Genomic DNA, 22,821 nt, shown 5'->3' with positions numbered 1-22,821 from the left:
CCTGCTCAGCTCCTCAAGCTGCGTTTCTAACTTTAAAGGGCTGGCCCGATGAGGCGTGAGGTCACGGTGTCTCCCTTCCTGGCCCCATCCCTGACCCCAGGACACAGCGGGCTGATCGGCTGAGTCCCCAGAGGGCCCCTCCTGGACGTCCCTGGTGCATGGGCTCTTGGAGAGGCCAGCTGGCGAGGGTCACAGAGACATGAGGGCCCCTGCTGAGGCTCAGCGCTGGACGATGCACAAAAGTGACGTTTAGCCGGCAGGGTCGGAAAGTGCAGACGGGCCACCCTTGTGTGGCCGGTTCCACAGCCACCAGCTTCGGGCTGTGACGCAGGAATTGGTAAAGGGCTAAATGCATCGCCAAAGGCGGAGTGTCGGCATCACCCAGCAGAGAAAACTCAGAACTCATCCGGGGTAAACCGTCCTGTGTGAGATGGGAGGACTGGCCGAGGGGTGCAGGGCCCCCTCCTCCTCTAGCTTCCTGCCTGGGGCCAGGGCCCCCTGGGAGGGGCTTGGAGGGGCTTGGAGGGTGTGGGGATGCCCTAATCCCAGCTGGCAGCAAAAGCAGAAAGGCCCAGGGTTAGTGGCCAGCCGGCGGCCTGCACAGCCACCCGGCTCGGAGGGGCGGGTGGGCAGGGGGCTCGGGACAAAAGGGAAGCGTCTGCGCACATTCTGCGCCTGAAAACCGATCCTGGGTGCCAAGGCCTGCTTTTCTGAGTTCACCGTGAAGCACTGCTCTGGGCAAAGCGCCCTCCTCTGACGCATGCGCTTTCGCCGCTGACCTCTGCGGCTACTTTAGATGCATGTTACACAAAGGAGCCAGGTTTTTCCTACGAATAACTGTGAAGAAGTTCGGCAGTGTTAACAGAAAAGAGGTTTAAACAATATTTTCATTATGAAAGAAACATTAAGTAAAGATTTATTTCAAGAATAAGGGCTTCATTGAATAACTATTTCCTGGAGAAAAATGAATCCAAAATAAACAAAACTGACCTTTGAAAGAGGTTTCTAGGGAGGGCCTGCCCACACCCCCCCCTCTCTGAAAAGCCTGCTTGTGCCATGAGACAGCCTGTTCCATCACAGAGAGGCTAGGAAAACGGATTCTGTGGACGCTTTTCATGGACCCGGTTACAGAAAAAAAAAATCAAAACCCCCAAACACAGAGAGAGAACGCAAATTTTTTAAAACAGAAAATGCCCTCCCACTAAAACACCAGTCTCAGGGGAAACTCAGCCGCCTGGCAGCTCGGTCCCCCCGCTCCTGGGGGCGGCCACTCCTCCGGGAAGCCCGCCTGCCCCGGCCCCAGGAACGGCGGCCGTGGCAGACGCTTCCAGACTTCTGGTCCCAGGGACAGCTGAGGGGCTCCCTGGGAGAAACCCCCAGGTGAGTAACTTGCTTTCACCGAACTCCGGAGATTCTCTAAGAAGAGAAGTGGAGCCACAGGAAATTTCCAGCGTCTGATGTTTTACCCTCACCAAGGGCAAGTTCGGTGGTTCCCCTTCGCTTGCAGCTTAGTGACTCCTTCAAAGCTGAGCCCACGGCTCCCAGGTGCTTACCTCACAGAAGACCCTACGGGGACCCTGTGAAGGACAGGTGGCCTGGCCTGCGCCTGAGAGGGGCCTCTGGGCAGCAGATGGGCCACGCTGAGGCCTGAGGGGCGGGCTGTGCAGGGCCCGGTCCCGAGGCCCCAGGTCCTGAGCCTCCCCAGCCAGGGCTTTGAGGCGGGACTATGAGGAAAGCGTGACACACAGACACAGCTCAGCAGACTCAAGAACTGACGTGCACAGAAAGCAGGACTAGTCACGGAAACCTGTCATGGAGACTGAGGCGCTGTTTAAAGTGGACCCGTTCCCCCACTCTGCACAGAGGGTCTGCTCCTCCCGTGCACCCACAGCCTCCAGGCCTGCAGGCGGTCGGAGGACTGGCCTGCGTGGGACCTGTCCTCCCCCCACGGAGCCACTGGCTCCCAGACACACAGGGGAGGGCCAGCGAGCTCCCCACCCCTGGACACAAAGGTGCGCACAGCTGGGGCCAGTGCCATTAACTCCGTGGTGGCCACCACATTCCAGCCGTGCCCCACCTCCCCCTGCAACTCATAGAGTCCCCACACCTGGACCCTGCCCGGGGGTGACTGTGCCGCAGATTCCCGGCTGCACACGTCACAGCCGGGAAACCTGGGCCACAGCCACTACCTGTCAGCTGGTGGGTGCCACTCAATGCCCCTACCCCTAACCAGCTGCAGGGGACCATGACCTGCTCACAAGTCCCCACCAGCAGGGCTTGGCCGACAGGCTTCTGGGGCAACTGGGTGGCCACAGGGACAGCCTGGCCTGGTGTGAGCCCAGAGCTGGGGATGCAGGGCAAGAGTGGTCGGTCCCAGTGCTGAGGGAAGGACTCAGGATACAACAAGCCCCCTGTTCCCCACCCTTTTAGATGACACAGGACGTCCTCCCTAGATTCGTAATTTCTCCGTTCCAAACATTTCAACACCTTAAATGCTTGCTCCCTCATCTGACAGACTTGATGGGAGGGAAGCCAGTTGGACAGTTCTTCCTGCTCCCAGAGGCAGAGCAGAAACGGTGACAGAGCGGTGACAGCAGAGAGAGGAGGCCACAGCTCCCAGGTTCCCAACGGCATCTCCCAGTCCCTCAGACGCACAGCCCGTCCCCAGCATGGAAGGTGCACCCGCGCACCGTCACCCACGCTCTCTGCCAGCCCTGGACGCAGGTGCCGGAGGGTAGGGGCAGGCGGGCTGTGGACCCGTGCAGAGTGCCGCCCAGCGCCTGCCCCACCCAGGGAACCCCTTTCACAATCTCCGTCCGCAGCCCTCGCTGAAAGAGACCTCTTGGGATAGTTCCGGACAACACCCTGGGTGGACAGACACATGTCTGTCACCGCCTCAGTTTCCGTTCAGTGCCTGCAGAAACAGGCAGGGCTTCTCCGCTGTCGCTCAGCTCACGGTCAGCTGGGCTTCCGGGGGTGTCTCTGCCTGCCTCCCCCGAAAACTCTGCTCCCTTTGCTGGTTTGTTTTTGCTGAAAATCATAGCAGCAATTAGAATAGCATTAAACTTACTGAGTCAATTCCATTTTTAAGTTCAAGTTCACTTTAACATTACCCACGATTTCTGGTGTGTTTTTTCCTTGAAGTACATGTATGTGTGCATTCTTTAAGTACATGTAGATATGGGTTCATACATGTATACACACACACAAATTCTGTATATAAATGCTCATTTGTATTAAAACAACCATGAAAACCACTATGCAAAACGAACCTCCGGTAAGTGTCAGACTGACTGTAGCTGCCGTACGGAAGAATCCAACAAAAGCTTAAAAGGACGGGCCTGGGAAAGTCTCAGGCCCTCGCAGGCGTCACTCTGCGGAGGCAGCGGTTCCCAACCCACCCCGAAGAGCAGAGCATCTGGCCACGGGACGTCCGGGCGGCTCAGTGGAGAGCCCGTCCAAGACGACACGCTGCCGATACCCCCGGGACGGCCAGCGCCAGGTTCAAGGATGCGGCCGGCGGCCCACGTACAAGCCTTGATTTCTGTGCTGCTGGCCGGCAGACAGGGCAGGCTCCCAATAAGCTGACTGAAAAATGCCCCGCTGTTCAGCTGGGCTCCTACTCAGACCTCCCGGCGAGAGTCCCAGTGGGCCTGCTCTATTGTTCCCCCGCCTCTGCCGAGCCCGAGGCGACCACGTGCCCAAACCCACACAGCCGTCCAGCACGGTGCAGGCTGCACTATCCTCGTGGCCACATGCTGGCTCTGTTTGGATGGGGGGAAAGCACCCAGTTGGTACGGTCAGTAGAGCGAGCGGTGACGTGAGCGATAGGCACCGTGAGGGGAGTGCAGAGCAGGGGCGTCACTGACCTTGCAGGAAGATGGGGTGGTGGAGGGCAGGCACGGGCAGCTCCGGGAGGGCGGCAGGATGCTGGAAGTAGGCACGCAGCCAGGCCGAGCACTGCGCCAGGGGATCCGCTGTCTCTGCAGGGCTGCCGGGTGGCTCAGGACAAGCAGGGGCCTCCGTGGGGCTGTGGAAGTGACAACGGGAGATTAAGTACCTCGAGGCCCCCGGTCCGCACATCTGCAAGGCAACCCGAAAACAGCAGTGCACGAAGGAGGGGAGCGCCTGCAGCCATTCCCCGAGCAGGCGCATCTCCTCAAGCTGCACCAGAGGCAGATGACAGCCGGGAGGACGACGGGGGAGGACGAAGGCTGAGACACCTGGGAGCCATTCCCCTGGGTGTCCACCTTTAGCTTTGAAAGACACGGCTGCCCTGGCCGGGCGGCTCGTCCAGTTGGAGTGTCGTCCCCACTCCTAAATGTCGCAGGTTTGATTTCTGGTCGGGGCACATACCTAGGTGGTGGGTTCGCCCCTGACTGGGGTGCACACTGGGCACAAACAATCAATGTTTCCCTCTCACATCCTCTCCCTCCAAAATCAATAAATATACCCCTGGGGTGAGGTTTTTGTTTTTTTTTTTTTACAGAAGAAACATGGCGTCCTTGAAAACAAGGGGCGATCCCCAGGAGGCGCACCCTGGGGCATGGCGCCTCTGGTTAGGGCTCTGCATGTCTGTCGCCGGCCAGAAGCCAGCTGCCACAGAGCGACAATGACACGATTCACAGGGCGGAGTGCCTGCCCCTTGGCAGGACGCACAGGTGTACATCTGTGTCGCCTGTCGGATCGCTGAGAGCTCGTTACCAGAGCCTTTTCCCAGAAACCCCGGTAAAGTAACTGCGGGGCTCCCCCCTCCCCCACCCACAGAGCGGCACCCACGTGCTCCCGACCGTGTCCTGCGCAGGCCGCTCTCGGTCCACTCACTCCCACACTTGAGGGTGTCCGGTCCGGGTGTGGTCCTTCCCGGGTTTGGGACTTCAGAGCAGTGCTGCGGGACATTTGTTCGTGTTTCAAGTCTTACTGTTTATTACGGCCGCTGGTCTCCCCTTTACCTCCTAAAGTTCATTTTATTTATTTTAAACCAGCGTGTTTTAGCCTCGCTTCAGATGGCTCTGTCTCATCCAGCCGGGTGGCGATTCTTCTGTCGCCAGACCCTGCAGCTGCCCCTTGCGGACCTGACCCCTCGGCAGGGCTGACTTTCTGGGTGCGCAGCTGCGCTGCCTGAGGGAGCAAGTCTGACCCCTTCCACTTTGCCGGGCCCTGGACACCCGGCGTCCTTGGCTTCCCAGTCCTGGGGGTGGACTTTCTCCCGTCTCCTTTCGGATACCACAGCTCCCGAGGCTTTTCTGGGGAGGCGGAAAAGCCGCCAAAATGCAGGTGCAAGCGGCTCTTCCCGAAGCCTCGAGCCCCCTCGCAGCGTCCTGAGGGTGGTGGGCGAGCTGCACCCGCAGAGGCGGCCTCATCGTGTGCTCCCTGCCCTCACCCGCCAAGCGGCCCGGCGCAGGCAGGCGAACCCAGTGTCACCGCCGTCAACCTGCGGGGGCTTCCTTCCTGACACGGCAAGAGAGGGACAGGGCCCTCGAGACCCCGCAGCACCCGGCAGGGCTGGGGTACAGGGCCGGATACCCCAGGGGCAGCGCCCCCCAGGCCTCGGCTGGTCTTCAGGGCTGGTGGGGGCTGTGGTCTTGTCACATACACTGTGGGGGTCCCTAGGGGAGGGGCGGTCACGACGGGAGACGGGCATTTTCATCCGAGAGGCAGGGCTTCTGTGCCGCCCAGCCTCCCCCTCTGCTCCGAGTCACACTCTCCCCACTCAGACGTCCCCAGCGACACGGGGCGGACACTGGGGCCTCGGCCTCCGCTGCTCAGGACGTGAGACCTGAGCTGTGCTTCCCAGCACTTCCCAGCACTTCCCACCCTCACAAGGGTGTTTGAAGAGTTTTTATAGCAGTAAAATTCATCTTAAATTGATTTTTTATGCTTGTGCTAAAGACCCCAACCTCTGATCTACTCCTTTTTGGCTCTTTCTCTGTTGGAGCTGGGCAACTGTTCGCGGGTGAAATGCAGTTAAAGCGCTTTGATTCCGAAGCCAGGATTTATGACACCACATTTGAAATGAATGGCATTAAACACACACATAAAAGCAGATTCCTAGAGCCATGACACAAATTTCCATTTCTACAATAAAATGGAAATGACCCTCTGCCCTCTCCTCCAACCCTGCCCAGCTCGTCCCTGAGAGCGTCGCGCTGTGACCGCCACTGGGGGCCGCTGACGGCCCCTTTCACGGAGGAGGACATCTTCCAGGCCCTCCGACCCCCTCACCTGATGGACTGGAACCCCCGCCGTCATGGCTCCAGGGCCCACCCTCATTTACGTCCCACGTCCAAGCAGCTCACCTGCTAGGGACCTGCCAACGCCGACTGGGCTGCGTACAGGGAGGCACCAGCCACCAGGCGACGGGACACCCGGGCACCGCCATGCATGCAGCCCGCAGCCAGAGTCACACGGCGCTCCCGTCCAGTGGGACTGCGCGGGGAGGGGGCGTCCGAGTCCAGCTGCCTGTTCCTGGGGAGCACAGCGTCACGCAGGCTCTCTGCCCCCTCCTCGCTAGTGGCAGGAGAGGGGACCCGGCTCTGCTGAGCCTTCTGACTTGTGACGACAGCGACCCCGCGGTGCCCCAGCACAGTGACCGTGAGGTCATATGTGGTTTGGTTCAGGGGCGTCTTCGAGAAATACACAACTGCCGGTCACCCCGGGAGCTCCATAAGAAGAAAGGGCTGAGGTACGCTGCCTGCAGGGGAAGCTTTCAGAATGTCTGTGTGTCAGAAAGCCCGTGTGAGGCGCCCCTGGAGCTGTGAGAGGCGGCCCTGACCTGTCCCTTCCTGGGCTGGCAGGAAGAATGTTCCAGCGCAGAGCCGATGTCGGAGTCGCTCTGAAGCAAACCGGTCCCTCAACCCGAACCGCCCTCTGAACTGTCTCCAGTGAGGCCACCGCCCCGGACCTGGACGTGCTAACGGAGGGCACTCGGCTGCCCAGCACAGATGGTCATCACGAGAACCCTTCCTCCCTGCCAGTGGCGTGTCAGGACGCTGATATGGAAGTGGAGGGGGCTGCCACACACCCTGGGACACAGGGGACACAGGGAGCTGGGGCCTCCCCCGTCCCATGCTCTCAGTGCTTCAACTGCTGTGGCGGGGACGTGGGTGCCCCGAGACTTCACGGGTATCAAAGAGCCACCAAGTCTCTCATTTCTGGGAATTTACTCCCCAAAGACATGAAAATGTCATGAACTTGGCCGAAGTCCCGCGTGATGGAAGAACACAGGCCAAGGCCCTAAGCACGCCCTCCAGTCTGGGTGGCGCCGTGCAGCGCTCACAGCTAGTGTGCCCTGAGCCCCAGCGCCTCCTGAGCCCCAGCGCCCCAGCGGCTCCTCCAGGAGCCGCCTCCTGGAGGGGCTCCTCCAGTCTCTTCCCCAGGGCATGGGGCTAAGCCTCGCGCTTTGGGGATGTTAGCTGGTGACACTGAGGGGGCCCAGAAAGCCCCAAACACCCACGTTCTACTGAGTTCCTCGGGAACCGGGCAGGCAGGGAGCTGGCCGGCCAGTCCTTTGGCCAGGCTGGGGTGTCAGTCTGCATGGAATCCCCTGGGCCCCCATGGACACATTCTGTGCGATGAGGGCGCAGAGCTCTGGCCACGTGGCACTTCAGGTGGGTCCCCTTCACATGGGATGCGTTCCAGGCGGACCCTGCTGAGCAGACCCGCCCTCTGGGGCTGCCAGGCCTCGGCGTGGAGCCGGGAGAACACCTGACCTCACGGGATCGGGAGGCGCTCATAGCGGCTGCAGTTTAAAGATGCCACAGAGGTGAACTGGGAGAACGTCGCGTGGAGACCTTGCTAAAAGTCACTGGAAGAAACATGGCCGGGTCTGCCTTGACTGGCCTCTTGCAGCATCTCTGGGTCTGTCTCGTGGATTTGTCCTGCATTTCTGACACCTTGCTGCTGAAGCCCTGCTGTCTCTCTTCTAGCGGCAGAACTGAAGACAAGAATTAAATTCCACTGCCTGCCAATAATAAGAATTTTTTTTTCCAAATACAGAGGCTGAGTGAACAGAGCCATTAAACTCTCCATTCCAACCGGATCCAGGGGTCAGACTCCACGAGAGCGCCCACCAGGGGCCCTTCCGCATGCGGCTCACAGCATGCGCACCCGCCTGGGGTCTGCAGTCCGTCTCGGAGGCCGGGCAGGTGGGAGTGTGACAGGGGTGTTGGCGACCCTCTCTGAGGCTCACCGACCCCCCCCCATAGAGACCCTCCCCCACGATTAGGCCCCTCACAGGCCAGGCAAGGAATCAAGGACGCAAGTGGCAGGCCTGTGACACTGCCTGGGGCCTGTGGGGACACCACCGCCACGAAGGTGCGACAGCATTCATGCCGTTGTTACTGGAGTCCCAGAGGACACAGAGCGGACAAGGGAGAGACGGCAGTGTTGGTGCCCGAACTAGGAGACCCTGACCCAGACAGCAGACCCGAGCCAAGGGTGACGACGGCAGGCCTGCCAACGGGCCGCGTGCACGGCTGCCAGGGCGACACGGTGGCGCTTACTGTGCGCGTCCGGTCGCCTGCCATTCTGCGTGACAGGGGAGCTCACCGCTCCCCCTAAAGCCCAAGCACAGTGTGCATTCCACTGTGAAAAGAGGGGGAAATTAATAAACGGATGAACCGGCAGCTGCAGGATTATGTCTGCACGCAGACGCTGAGTGTCGTTCGCATCCGGGATGAGCGCGCCCACTACTCGTGACGCAGGGGTTCACCGGCAGACGCTCCCGTGTTCGGTTTCACATCTGTTTCCAAAGAGGCATCTGCCCAAAGGGAGGAGGCTCCCCCCCCCCCCGCCGATAAAGGGAGGGGCGTAAGGCGGGCGCCAGTCCCCACCTCGTTCAGAAACAACCAGCAGGGAGCTGGTNTGGCGCTTACTGTGCGCGTCCGGTCGCCTGCCATTCTGCGTGACAGGGGAGCTCACCGCTCCCCCTAAAGCCCAAGCACAGTGTGCATTCCACTGTGAAAAGAGGGGGAAATTAATAAACGGATGAACCGGCAGCTGCAGGATTATGTCTGCACGCAGACGCTGAGCGTCGTTCGCATCCGGGATGAGCGCGCCCACTACTCGTGACGCAGGGGTTCACCGGCAGACGCTCCGTGTTCGGTTTCACGTCTGTTTCCAAAGAGGCATCTGCCCAAAGGGAGGAGGCTCCCCCCCCCCCGATAAAGGGAGGGGCGTAAGGCGGGCGCCAGTCCCCACCTCGTTCAGAAACAGCCAGCAGGGAGCTGGTTCGAGCCTGGAGGGAGCTCAGGTACCAGGCTGCACTGGGCGGCGGAGCTGAGAGGATGGAAACCAGCTCCCCTCCTGGTGCGCGCTGACTCCCACCCCGTCAGAGGCCCCCTGGGCTGCCGTCTTGAGGTCGATGGCAAAGGGAGGAAGAGGCAGCCTCGAGTTTATCTGGGCCCCCACTACTCGCTTTCTGGGTGGTCGTAGGTTTGCTGCTTAAACCGGACCTCGGCTTTTAGCGGAAGCCCCTCACACTAGGGCCTCAGGGTGATGTCAGCACCTAAATGAGACCACAGGGGAGTTTACGGGTGTATCTAAAACACCCCCAAAACACAGACATTTTCCTGTAAATTTTCACCTCTTCCCCGCAACAGGCACATGTCATAAGAACGGTATATTTTCCTTTAAAAAATAACTGTTAAAAATACATCAGCAATCATAAAACATTTTTAAAAGACGATTTAAATAGTATACTTGGCAGACCAGAGTGCCTTAAAAAAGCCTATTTTCTCTCTCCCTAAATGTTAACATTATTGAAAGGAGAACCGTGTTTTATCAACACTTTAACATATCATTAAAAATCTCTCCTATTTGACAGATGAAGATAAAAACACCCCAAAACTATAGATGAATTATCAAGTCCCTAATGATTGCAAAACAATTACAGGATGCAGAGCAATCTAGTTAAATTTTATTCAAAAGCTTACCACACTTGTGTTTTATTTTATTTTTCTATCAAGAAACCCATGAGGCTTAAGCCCAATTCATTATGTATGAGACCCCACTCACGGTGCTTGACTGTTGATTAATAGCAAAGTTTGCCGTATGTACGTTTGCAACATTAGATGCATACGATATGCTAACTTATTCTTTCACCGAAACTAATTATTTACAAAAATGACTACTTGAGACTACAATTTATTAAATGCATGCATCCCGTCTCAGTTCGGCCCCCAAAGACAGCCTGCGATGAAGATCTTTTACTGGATGTGACAACTTGCAGAAACGCAGTTATTAATGTGGTAAACGTGGCAAATAAAGAGTTCACACGGCCCCTGTCCGCGTGGCTTCCACGCTCCTCCGCGGCGGCGGCGGACAAAGGCTTTAACGCTCCGCACACGGGAGAGGCACAGTCCTCTTCTGCGGCTGAATTGAGCTTCTTGTAAAGAAAATGCTTAGACACTAGGAATGAAGCAGCTTTAACGAAAGAACTAACATGAAGCAGGAATAAAGAGTCCTCATCAAACTGCTGCTTGAGTAGATTTATTACAGTTGGTCAAGAATTAGTTCATCTGTTGAAAAATATCTGTGGAAATAAAACTTTTAAGGACTCATTCCGTAAGCCTCGTCAAACGACTGGTATTCCCGCAAGGGCACTTCCCCCCAAAGGGTCTCTGGAGTTGGGTGACTCGGTGTGACTCAATAGTCTCCTCCTCCACTCGGAGAGCAGGGACATGTGAGGGACTGGCCCATGGACAGGAACCACAGACGGCTCACAGGTGAATGAGATTTCAAACGGGGCATCTGGTCGCCCACGAGTGTCTCCCCGGCTAACTGCAGTGCCCGTGGTCCACAGCGGCGGTCCCCACGCGGAGCCTCCCCCCGGCCCGGTGCAGGGGGCCACCAGAGGCTGCCCAGTCCTTGAGCCGTTGGAGGGCTACAAGGACACGCAGGGAGACAGAGGGCCTGGGTTTCAAACCAGGGCCTGCACGGGGACACAGGGTTTTGAGGGCGGAGAGCGGCAGAAACACCAGAGGGAGGGGCTCTGCTCTCTGCGATGAACAAGCGGTAAGAGAGCAAGTAGCAGGAGCGGGCAAAGCCTCGGGTGCGCGGTCGAGATGGGCGCAGATGGCCGGTTTCCCACCACGCAGTTTAACGTCCCGACCCTCCAGGACACAGCTGAGGTCGGCCACAGTCAAGGCCACCGACTACAGAAGTGCCAGGTGGGGGCAGTCTCCCTGCTGCCCCTCCATGACACAACCTGGCGCCTGGGGACGGTGCGGTCCCCTGAACGTCACTGAGGACCAACTGTGAGGAAACGACTTGAGGCCTCCCATGAAACGTCACGGCTGCGCTGTCTGAGCGCCGACCCGTGCCGGGCTCACGACTGGGGCCTGCTGTGTTCGTCCTTCCCAGGTGCCCCCGCGGAGGAAAGTATCACCTCCACGGTCTAGAAGAGGAGATGGGGGCCCAGAGTCCTGTGACGGTCAGCAGCCAGTCAGGGACGGAGCCCGGGCCTGGCCCGAGGTCTGCCTGATTCCCGAGGCCTGAGCCTCCGGGCCTCCGACAAGCAGCGGAAGCGCGGTCACGCCTTGTTGTGAAGCGTCCATAGGTCCCCAGGCCCCCCCCACCCCGACAGCGTGGGTGCCGCACAGCATGGGGGTTCTCCTCCAGGTGGGAGACTTCTGTGAACTTTCCCAGCCGCTCAGGAATACAGTCTAGGACCCCCAGTGCCTTATTCTGCAGGGACAACGGAATCGGAGAGTAGGATCTAGGTCTGTTCCATTCCAGAAGCTTCCAAAAAGAGAGAGGAGGTGCCCACACTGCAGGGTCTACGGCTGCAAGAGAGCGGCCCGCTGGGTGCCACTGGTGCACACCTTCGAGGAAGGGTGTGTTTCTATCTAATGGCTCAACGTCCATCTGCACGCCCTGGCACTCCTTTACACAGGCGGCAGGCCTTGGTCTTGGGGCCCCAGGCCCAGGCCCCTCCCGCCCCTCAGCCCTCTGGACACAAAGAGTGAGACCGGCCGAGCCCCTTCTAGGAGGCCTGGTCAGGCAGCAGGGTGGGCCTGGGCTGCGCCAAGGAGTTAGGTGGACAAGCTCCCGTGAAGGCCACTCCGGTGCCCCAATGCAGAGCTGCCCCCGTCCTCTCCCTAGCCGTGGGTCCCGCGCAGGTCCCATCGGCACGGGTGCGGTGCTCGGGGCCGGCTGAGCAAAGGGGTGGGCGAGACTCAGCGGGGTGGAGCAGCACCGAAACACCAGCCTGAACGACTCCATCTTCCCTCGTTTGCCGAAACCCACGCCCTGGGGGAGAAAGTCCAGGAACACTCTCTAAGCAGCAGAAGCGACACTCCCCCCCTTCCTGGGTTCTGTGCCGAGTGCCTGAGCTCATTAAAGCCCGAGGCCCAGGCGTCACTTCCAGTCCTGAAGCCCACACCTGGAGGTGTTCCAGGTGGGAGGAGTCTGGTTAGTGGCTTTCCTCCCCGGCTGCTCTGTTCCCGCCCCGACACAAGGCCACCAACCACACAAGAAACAGAAGAAAAATGGAATTAAACAGCCAACCCCTGAGTCTCGTCTTCCTTCTGTGACTGGGGACAAGGCTGGAACTCTACGAGGCCCCCCTGCGAGGCGCCCTCCTCTGCCTCCCGTTCCTCCTTCTGGTTCCTCGGACAAGAGGAGCCCACTGGGTCCTTACAAGAGGAGGAGGAGGAAGGGAGAGGTCTCTGTGGGGAGACCCCCTAGCCACCACCTGTGACGTGCAGAGGACACCCGTGGCCCCTCCTGCAGGCGCCCACCAGAAGCCCCCTTGTGCCCAGTGGAGGTCCAGGGACACGTGTTAAGCGGAGGAGCAGGGGGGTGTGAGCCGGCCCGAGCCAGGGACACCGGCCTCTCCTCGGCCCGTCAGCCACGTCACCTCCAGAACAAGCAGTTTTCCTTCGCTGTCTCCATTCAGGAACGTGGCACCTTCTCCTCCGAGTCCACACGGTCGTGAGAAGTGTGGTTCGGGCGCTGGCAGGCCTGACACCCCCTGCCCCGCTGCAGCTGCCGACGGGGATCCCCACCCGGCTCCGAGACCATTCTGCCAGGACGCTGCTTAGGAAAAGGCCTTTTCCCCTTAGCGCGGGGCTCTGTCTTCATTTCGATGTCAAAACCACAGCAACCACCTGAACGCCCGCCCGTCCTCTCGGAAGGCGTGCAGACCGTGGGGACCCGCCCCACTAACTTGCGTGCAGTGCTCATTAACAAGTCACGCCTGTCTCGAAATTACTTGTCTGGTAAACTGGTTTGCACAGCTCTCGATAAATGATAGATGCCCCCTCTCAGCAAACACGGTGGGGTTTTTAGAGATGAGCTCACGAGGTAAGAGGAGCCTGCCGCTCTGTTGGACAACTTTCCGCAGCTCGGGCCTCAGAAGCCCGTTCACGGCCGCAGCTGGAACCTGTTAGCTGGCAGCACCCCCGAAATCTCTGGATTTAATATCAGACAGTATCCTGACTACGCATTAGTGGCCAAAAAACCTTAAGCAACTATTAAATGGACAGTTAATGTAACTGTATTTTAAAACACTGAGGTCATATTTAATTTTGAATTGAAACTCTTAAAATGTGCTTTCTGGCAAGGATGTGGGGTCATAAAACAACGTTGACTACAGAACAAAACTGAAACGTTATTAAAATAAATCTTTTTTCCAGATTACTAATATTTGCAAGCAGTGGATTACAAGAAGGAACATTTGTAGATCTTTAGCAAGCGCTCCCGTCCCAAGGGTGATGCCACCCTGCACCCCACCGGTGAGAGGCCACACCCACCCGACCCGGGCGGCCCCCTGGCTGCTCTCCCCGCGCCTCGTCTTCCGTCCAGGGCACCCGGACCAGCAGTGCCCCGAGGTCTTCCCGTCCCAAGTTCACCGAGTAGAGGCAGGCGGAAAGGCCGAGGAAGGGTGGGGCAGAAAACATTCGCAGCAAAGCTGGCCAGTGAAAATTCCCTCTAGGAAGCAGCCATTTCTACTCAAAGCAGGTTGGAAGGCCTCATTTTATATGCCTTTTTATTCCTCTTAAAAAATCAATGCAGTCCCCAGGGAGGCTGTCACACTTGCTAGGCCCCGAGATTCCTGCCCAGACCCGGTTCCAAGGGCTCCCCAGGGAGGGGCCGGCTGGCACAGCCTTCCCAGCAGACACAGGGCAGCAGGCACTGGCAGGTGCCCCCTGACAGTGGGACAAGGGAGAGGCTGGCGGGCCTACCCTGGGCGGGCAGGCAGGACTTCCGGGAGTCCAAACCTGGGCTGGACCCCTGGCCCTTGCACTCCGGGGCACAGGCGGGGCGTCAGTGGACCTCTCCAGCACGCGGCTGTCTTTTTTCCGTGTCTTCAAAACAAGCAGCAGTCAGAACTGAAAACGGACACCCCACACTGCAGCCAGCTCCTTGCACCCCCGGGTGCACCTCGCTTCTCTGTTGAAAGCCAATTCCACCCTGCCCATCACCACGTGTGGGCGGAAAACACGGGCACTGGTTGCCCAGGGCCGCCGGGCACACTGCCGCACAGAGGGCGGGGCTTGGACACGGGGGGAAACGCCCTGCTGCCATTTCCACTAAACATTTTACAGGTAAACAGGGAACTAAAACACAGAAACTGGAAGTGAGTGGCTTTTGAACGTTTTAGGACACAAAGGACGCAAAAACGTTTTTTCCCAAATGCAAGAAACTCTGCAACACCCAGCAGTTGATTCCCGAATTTTGAGAAGCAGTGCGACCCCAGAGTCTGACCCATGAGGGGCCCTCTGCTCCCCCAGGGGCAGCCGAGGCCCCGGGGTCCCCCCGCTCGCATGCAGCGGGGGCGGTGGCCACGGTCCTCTGTGGGTGAGTGTGTGCTGAGTATCTACTACTCATCACTTCTGTGCCAGTTGCTAAGGGGACGGAGGCGTGAAAGAGCGGCCGGTCCCTGGGGCAGCCCCCGACCTCCTCCCCCTCGGAAGCCAGTGCTTTTGTCCTCAGGGCCGGGGCCGTGAGAAAGCGCCCCCCCCCCCCGGAGCTCGGCTGTGCCTGGACCCCTGCGCAGGGGGCCTTGGCATCGGCTTCGACACCGGAGAGCGAGCCCTTCCTCATGGCCACTGGGTGCCACGCGCCACCCTTCAGCCGCCGCCTGGGATCCCTGATGGGTGGCCTGTGGCCTCTCCATCATCAGGCCCAGAGAAGACACCCCCCGGACAGACAGNATCACTTCTGTGCCAGTTGCTAAGGGGACGGAGGCGTGAAAGAGCGGCCGGTCCCTGGGGCAGCCCCCGACCTCCTCCCCCTCGGAAGCCAGTGCTTTTGTCCTCAGGGCCGGGGCCGTGAGAAAGCGCCCCCCCCCGGAACTCGGCTGTGCCTGGACCCCTGCGCAGGGGGCCTTGGCATCGGCTTTGACACCGGAGAGCGAGCCCTTCCTCATGGCCACCGGGTGCCACGCGCCACCCTTCAGCCGCCGCCTGGGATCCCTGATGGGTGGCCTGTGGCCTCTCCATCATCAGGCCCAGAGAAGACACCCCCCGGACAGACAGCCCCTTCCCTCAGTCACAACGACGAGGACGTCACCGCCTTCCATTGATACTCACGGAGAAGTGCCCCTGGGTCCATCTCGACCGCACCCTGGACCCCAAGTTGGAGTTAGAGAGCCCGCCCCCACTTGGACCTGCCAGTGACCAGTGGGATAGAGGACTTTGGCTTTGAGGAGAATGTGCTGTGCTCACTTGGCCGCTGGCCACTGGGGCCCCCGATGTCTACTTCTACGGCTTCCGACAGTGACTCTGCAAAGTCACCAATGTCCTCACAGGAGATTCAAACACACTTCCAAAGCCAGGGGACCCTTAGGCCAGGGCTGGGGGGGGTCCTCCCGCTCTCCAGGCTCTGCCTGGTTGCCGGNCAAGCCCTAGGAAAAACAGGCCGTCGCGGGGGGGGGGGGGCGGAGCGCACGCGCCCCCTCCCTCCCCCACTGGGTGAGGCGGCTCAGGCGACTGCCGCCGACACCAAGGGGTTCATTAACAGGCAGAAATCAATTGTATGTAGACTGAATTAGTGAGATGGAAGGACCCCCCTTTCCCACGCAATCACCCCAGCAGATCGCCGCTGTGCGGCAGGCCCGGGAAGGCCCCGTGATTGGCGGGGATCCCTCAGCGCGGTCCTCCTGGCAAAGGCGCGGCGACAGGATGGACAGTGTCAGTGCTTGGGACAGGGTCACAGGCCAAGCCAACACGCACCGGGTGGACACGCCCTTGTGTTGACACACGTGAGGGTGACCAGCGTGCCGGACTGAGAGGGGCGGTTGGTGCAGGCAGGCGTCCCGTCCCCGCCGCATGCCTGTTGGGCGGCATCCTGCAGGGACCCCTCGTGCCCGCGCAGACACTTTCTCTCTGGCTGTTTGGGACCCACCCGTCCTTACGCCACCAAAACACGAGGCGATGAGCCTGGTCACAGACTGAGCGACGAGCAGAAGCCGCCGTCACACGTTCTCCACTCGGGTTCCTTCTCCCCCCAAACTGGGGGCAAAGTCTTTTGACTCCAAGACTTGCTTCCACCTTGGGAACGGCCTGCGCCGGGCTCCCCGCTGACCACTGGGACACTCACTCAGGGCTCCGGGGCCTCCAGTTTGCACTGTTGCTCCATTTTTTCCTCCCTCGAAGAAAACCACTCTCAGGACGCCCGTAGGCGCTGGATGGAACGCACTCGCTGCGCTGGCCCAGTGCAGTGTGTGTGGTCGCTTTGCCTGCGGGATCCTAATTCAGGGCGCACCCCCGTCTGCCTGTTCCCCCAGCAATTCCCAGGGGGACACACCGTTTCCTCCCCTCGTGTGCTGCTCAACAGCCACACTGGACGGTTTCTTTTCAGTAAAAGAATCCCCTGTCCATTCAGAAGCGGTTGTAGCTACCAATGGTTGTGTTCCGTTACACACGCTATACCTCCAGCTGCAGCGGAGAAAGCTGAGAAAGTCAGTGAAATCAGAGGCAGAATCTTGGGCAAGATGCATACAACTGCTGGACATCCAGACATCAGGAGACAGACTGAATGCCTGCTCCCTACACTGGGAGAAGGCACGTGTCTCCTCCGAGCACAGTGCCTAGCCCCTGGCCGCGCACGAGGGGACGCAGAAGGGGCAGGCACAGACAACGCAGAGGGGCAAACGCAACCCTCCTTGTCCCCAGACACACTGTCTCCTGAAACGAACTGGAGAAAATCGATGTAAGAACTAAGATTTCAGCCACCTGGCCAAGAGTCAACAGCTTTTCTCCATGTCAGAATAACCAATCATCGCTTGCGCAGCACATCAGCAGACAATTAAAGATGTCCACGAGCACACTCGGAGAGGGCGAGGGCTCTGGGAAGGAAAGTGCACAGCTTTACAGAAGGGCCCAGAAGGAAGCACTAACTCAGTGAAATGTGGCCTGTTCCTCGGCAGGGAAACACCCAGTAGAAATTTTTCAAAACTGACATGAAGTTCATGGCCATCCCCAACTGGCCTACTGCCAATGCACTCTGAGCCACACACACCTAGAAGAGGACACGTGAGCTCGAAAAACCACGGGAAAGAGCGGCTACGTGGGCGAGAACAGTCAAGCAGACGTTTTGCATTCTCGAAGTTTTCTCCCAAACACTGTCACGCTGACGTGAATGTCGTGGGACCGAAGGCGCTCGTCACCCAGGACCAGGCCCTCCGTTCCAGGCGGGCATGGCGGGGCTGCCAGCTGCGTGGGCACTGGGTGCTGCGGTAGTGGTGGGAGGCCCGCCCAGCAGACGGGACCCAGGGGGCTTCCGGAGCACTGCACTCCTACTGACAGTGCACGCCCCCCCCAACTTCCTCTGCACATTGAGGGGGGCCAACTGGTCCAAGTTCGCCTGTGACTTCCTGACCTGGGTCCTGAAATCCTGCTGGTCCCAGGACAGCAGGGACGGGGGGCACCCTGTTCTAACTCCTGTTTTGGTTACCTAATCTTTTACTTTGTGGTTTCTCAGACCCCCACCAGTGACCTCATGGCCGTGACCTTGTTTCACTGCCTCCCCTCCAGTGACATCGTCCCCATTCCGCCATCTGCACACGCTCCTCTGCCTCCCTGTCTCCACTCTGACTAGATTTTCCACACGCTGCTGACGACGGACGTGGCCTGCTCCGTAGCAAGCCCCCTGCCGAGCTGCGTCGGTGCAGGAAGGTGCCGGCCCGGGAATGAGCAGGAGCAGTGGCAGTGGGTGGGGCCACACCCAGACTCACGTCGCAAGCCCCTTACAAGGGCACCGGGATGGCTCCGTGAGGGGCAGGTGACAGATAGCACAGTCACGGTGTGGAAAAACCGATCACACAAAAGCAGTTTAGGGACAAAGGAAAACGAGTAACACGAAGCTGTATAGCTGCCGTAAGGAAGCCCGTGCTCCGTGCGGTCTTGCGGTGGGAAGGACGTTTCGAAGCGGGACTCGAACACAGAAGTGCCAGTGAATGATGGCCAGACCGGACGACACAAAACTCAGAACTCCATCCGGGCCACAGCCTCCAGAGACTAGGATAAGACATTTATGCCTCGGACAAGTGGCTGAGCACCACGCTCTAAAAAAGTTACTAAAGTTAAAACAGAAAGACAAACAGTGGGGAAAAGTGAAGAATGTGCTTGACCACACCAATGGAGAAAAAGTACACTTGACAAATAAAAATTAAAGAAGAAAGTGTATGGCCTCCACAGTTATCAAAGAAATGTCAATTTTTGGAGAAGTAAGAAGCCATTTTAAAAATGTCATGCTGGCGAAGGTTCGGAGAAACTGACACTTTACTGAGGCTCAGGGCTGTGAATGGGCGCAGCCTCTTTGCTGGGCTCCTGGGCTGCGTCCGTCCAAACTTTTCAGTGAGTGCCCTTCGGCCCAGTGGCCCCCCTCAGAGTCTCCTCCACGGAAATGCTCGCACAGAAATACCCCCCCACAGTTGCTCCTGGTAACAGTCTGTAAAAGGCCGGCAGCCCCCAAACTTCCAAAGTGGAAGGGTTAATAAGGTACAGTTGATAATGTGTAACAATGTGCTACTGCGGAAAACCGGCGCTCTTTTATGTGGGCAAAGACCTGTTCGAAAGGAGACTATGTTGCATCCCTTCAGTCAAGGTCTGTAAGAACAGGGGTGCGAACTCACAAACACAGAGACAAAGTTTTATTCAAGAGGATCAAGAGCAGCTGCCTCTGGAAAGAGACTCCTACTTCTCTATCGGAAATTTTAACCATGACCTTGTGTTGCTCCGAACACTTTCAAGTCAAAGAAAGAAAAGGCAACTGTGCCTGCTGTTCAGAGACAGGGGCCTGGGCTCCTTGGGTCCCCGAGCCGGATTCACAGATGGAAGGGACAGCCACGGAGAGGTCCCTGAGAGGAGGAGCGAAGGCCATCATAAAACAGGCACCGGGGCAGGGGGCCACCGCCGGTGGGGGAGGAACCCTAGAGAGCCGAGGTCTTCCGGGGTGGGACAAGAACGGGAAGGGACAGGAAGGGGACCTACCTGTTGGCACACACTGACATTTACAGGGATGTCCTGCCCCAGGGACCGCAGGACGGAGGGCCGACTAGGGAAAGGCCGGCCCGGCTCTGCACTGGGTGGGCTCGCCGTCAGGGGCAGGGACCCCCCCAGGGTCTCTGTGGAGTCCGGTCACACTGCAACCTGCCTCGGGGAGACTCCCCTGTGTGGGACGGTGCGCCCGGGGGCCCCTGCACTCAGTTCAGGAAAGGACTCGAGGACGGAGCTGACAGCAACGCCCCACCCAGTGCAGAGCTCCGCACTCTCCCGGGAAGAACCCGGGGAGCCTTCAGTCAGGACCAGTGGGGGCCTGTCTGGGAGGGTCTCGTGCTCCCACGCCACATCCTGTGGGTGAGCTCAGAGCACCAGGAGAAGTGGCTGCCCTCCCCTGCCTGGCGGGCACCGGCTCACCTCCCCGGAGACCCAGGGAAGGCAGGCTCTGCTGACAGCCTGGCCTGGCAGGATGCAGGGCAGCAGCCCACAAGGGGAGGAGACACGCGTGCACCCACGGAGCACCACCCCCCGCAGCCCACGCCTGATGGCTCCAAGCCTGCCCTCTCACCTGAAGCCTGCTGGGCAGGTGCACGCACGTGGGAAGCACCTTCCTGCCAGTCTCATGTTCTCCTTCAGGGGCTCATGATCGCTCCTCTCCCCCTCCAGGACCAGGGCGGGGCCACGCCACCCAGGGGACCGTGCGCCAGGCTGCCAGAGGCCCTTCTCCCCACCCTCCTGGAGTCCAGGGCTGTTGCTCCTGGGCTACTGGGGCCCTAAAACCGAGACCAGACCTTGCCCTGCCTGACAGAGCCCATGGCCCCCGGGGGAAGCAGGGACCAGCTGGCCGGTGTCTGTCCCGCGCCCCGCCTGCTGCCCTGGTCCTCCAGCGAACCTCGCCACTCTGACAAGTCTCTCCATCCGCCGCTGTCGTGACCACCTCGGGTTCCAAGTGCCAATGGCAGCTTCCTCAGAGTCACTTCTCTGGGGCGCGTACCACCGATGCCGAACGTGCGCATCAGGAAGAGGACTCTGGTCACTGCCGAATGTCACCTGCCACCAGTTGCCACGTTTCCAGGTCCCCAGAGAACGGGAAAGGATTGTGTGCTACGTTGCTATTCATGGAAACCCAGTCCATCCGGGCCTGTGCAGCCCAGAAACGGGCAGGTCGTCCTGCTTCTTTCCCACGAGCACGCGGAACCAAGTGTGCCATTCACACTCCTCGCAGCGATTTTCCTGTGGATTTAGTGAACTCTGTCCTGAACCAAGCCTTTTCTAAGTGAAAAGCACCCAGGGGGCAGAACGGGGCAGGCCGGGGAGGAAGGCTCGCCCCAACCCGAGTGACCTGTGTGACGAGCCCTCTGTGTCGCTCTCTGCCTCCTGCCCCAGGCGGAGAACCATCGTCACTCGCCCCGGGCCCGCACGTCGGGCGGGCCACCCCTCAGTTTGCAGGGAATTAGGTAGACAAACGGAGCAGGCTAAATGTAGCGGAGGAGGATGGAAATGGCATGAAAAGGGGCAATTTGCTCGAGATGGTAAAAACCATTTAATACTTCACATTTTGCTTTGCCATTGAACAGTTCTATAAAATGCTTCTTTAAAAAAACGGGTTTTTCTCGAGTTGAATGACCTTTAAAAAAACTCACTCATAGTGTTCTTTCTTTAACTTATTGGTCCCGGGGGCCCCCACATTACTAATTAATGCAGCAAACAGGCTCCGGAAGGGAACCCACACCTGAGGGAAGGGCTGGTGACAGGGGCAGCAGCTCTCGGGGGTCCAGCGCGCTTGACGTGGCCGCTGGCACAGTCCCCGCTGCGTGTGGCCTCGGGGGAGAGCGCCCACAAACTCCATGAACAAAGCCACTCAGGCCGTGCAGGGAGACCAGCTTGTCTGCCAGAGAAAGGATGAGCGGAGGCCGGGGCAGGGGGCCGGGCAGGGGGCGTGGGTGTGCACATGTGTGCGTGTGTCCCTGGGCCTCCTGAGTCCCATCCGACCTTTGACCAGCTCCCAGTCTCCTGCCCCAGGGCGGCGAAGAGTAGGGCGGCTGTGCCATAAAAGAGTCTTGTTTCACGACCCAGGAGGCGGGAGGGGGGACGCCCAGTATAGGGCGGTGGCAGGTGGGACGGTGGCCTGCACCCCCAGGTGTCCCGTCTCTGTCCCAGAGATACAAAGGATGACAGACAGACTTCCCCTGCACTCACCAAGGTCACCCCTACAAACACCAAAACCGGAAACCGGTGTCTTTCTCAGTAGTTTACCCAAGGAGGCCGGCAGTGAAGACCACCACCGGAAGTACTCGAAGACGGTCACCCCACGGAGAGGCCTCCTTCCTCCAGCAGAATCCCTGCAGGAGGTGAGGGACTGGCCGGTCACCCAGGAAACGGGACTGGGTCCATTCCCAACATCCAATGTCCGCGACTGGCCAGCCGAGGGTCACCCCCCCCCCCCACAGAGCAAGGGGGGCCGCGCTGCCGAGGGCTTCCTCTGCCCACAGATGCCCACTCCGGTCTCCTCCGGGGAGCCCAGAAGTTGCCCACTGGCCCCGGGCCGGTGTCACGGTGTGCACCGGGACCTCCAGGGAGACTGTGGGGAGAGGCTCCACGCCCCAGGAAGGGCCCCCTGGGCGGCAGGTGGAGGAGGTGACACATGCCTTCCCAGCCCCGCTCCCTCCAGCGGGGCTGAGACACTGTGCTCCCAGACTGGCCTCGCATCCAAAGGGACAGGCGAATTCCAATGACGGCTGCTCGGTGTGACGGTTCACAAGGACGGGTCCCTGCAAGGCCAAAGCACAGCCGAGCTTCACGGTGGCATGAGCGCCCGCCTGGGACCCCCGTGGGCCAGCCTCGCCCACCACACGCGAGCACCGCTGGGCCGCACCCTGGGCCGGTACGACTGGAAGCGCCCTGAACACCTGGTGCCAGAGCACAAGGGCATCTCTGGTTTTTGTGCGAATGAGTTGGTAACTGTTAATACAAAAAACATGCTTCTCCGCTGGGACCCTTGGGGTCTGCCATGCCAACATGTGTGACAGAGACTCTCTAAATGCCCACGAGGAAAAAAGATTAACGTAAGGGGGAAAAATACAGGCAGAACATGGGGAAGACAAATAAATGGTTCAGACACTGTAAATGCTGTAATAACATCGGCAAAATGCTGTATAAAAGAATCTGTCCTGCTTAGAAATGCAGAGCACGTGCCATTGGACACGTCTCCCCGGTGACTTCTGCGGCGCCCCCGGTTCTCACACACGAACTCCGCCACCTCACACGAATGCCGTGGCCTCACGCTGCTCCTTCCCCCCTCCTCCAGGTCACGGCCGTGCACGCGGCCACCCTGGGTCCCCGAATGGTCAGCCTCGCCCTCTCAAGCCCA

General features: G+C 59.3%; 1 protein-coding gene across 1 annotated transcript in view; it reads right to left on the bottom strand.

Moving 5' to 3' along the window:
• MGMT (O-6-methylguanine-DNA methyltransferase) overlaps positions 1–22,821 on the bottom strand; it is a 128,991-nt gene that overhangs the window by 22,922 nt on the left and 83,248 nt on the right. The window contains 1 exon segment of the mRNA XM_037051210.1: positions 3,870–4,030. Within this exon segment, the coding sequence (XP_036907105.1) occupies positions 3,870–4,030 (161 nt within the window).

Source organism: Sturnira hondurensis, unplaced genomic scaffold, assembly GCF_014824575.4.
Source record: "Sturnira hondurensis isolate 20B ecotype Veracruz unplaced genomic scaffold, ASM1482457v3 Scaffold0007208, whole genome shotgun sequence".
NCBI classification, from domain to species: Eukaryota; Metazoa; Chordata; class Mammalia; order Chiroptera; family Phyllostomidae; genus Sturnira; species Sturnira hondurensis.
This window is presented reverse-complemented; position numbering and strand designations above follow the sequence as displayed.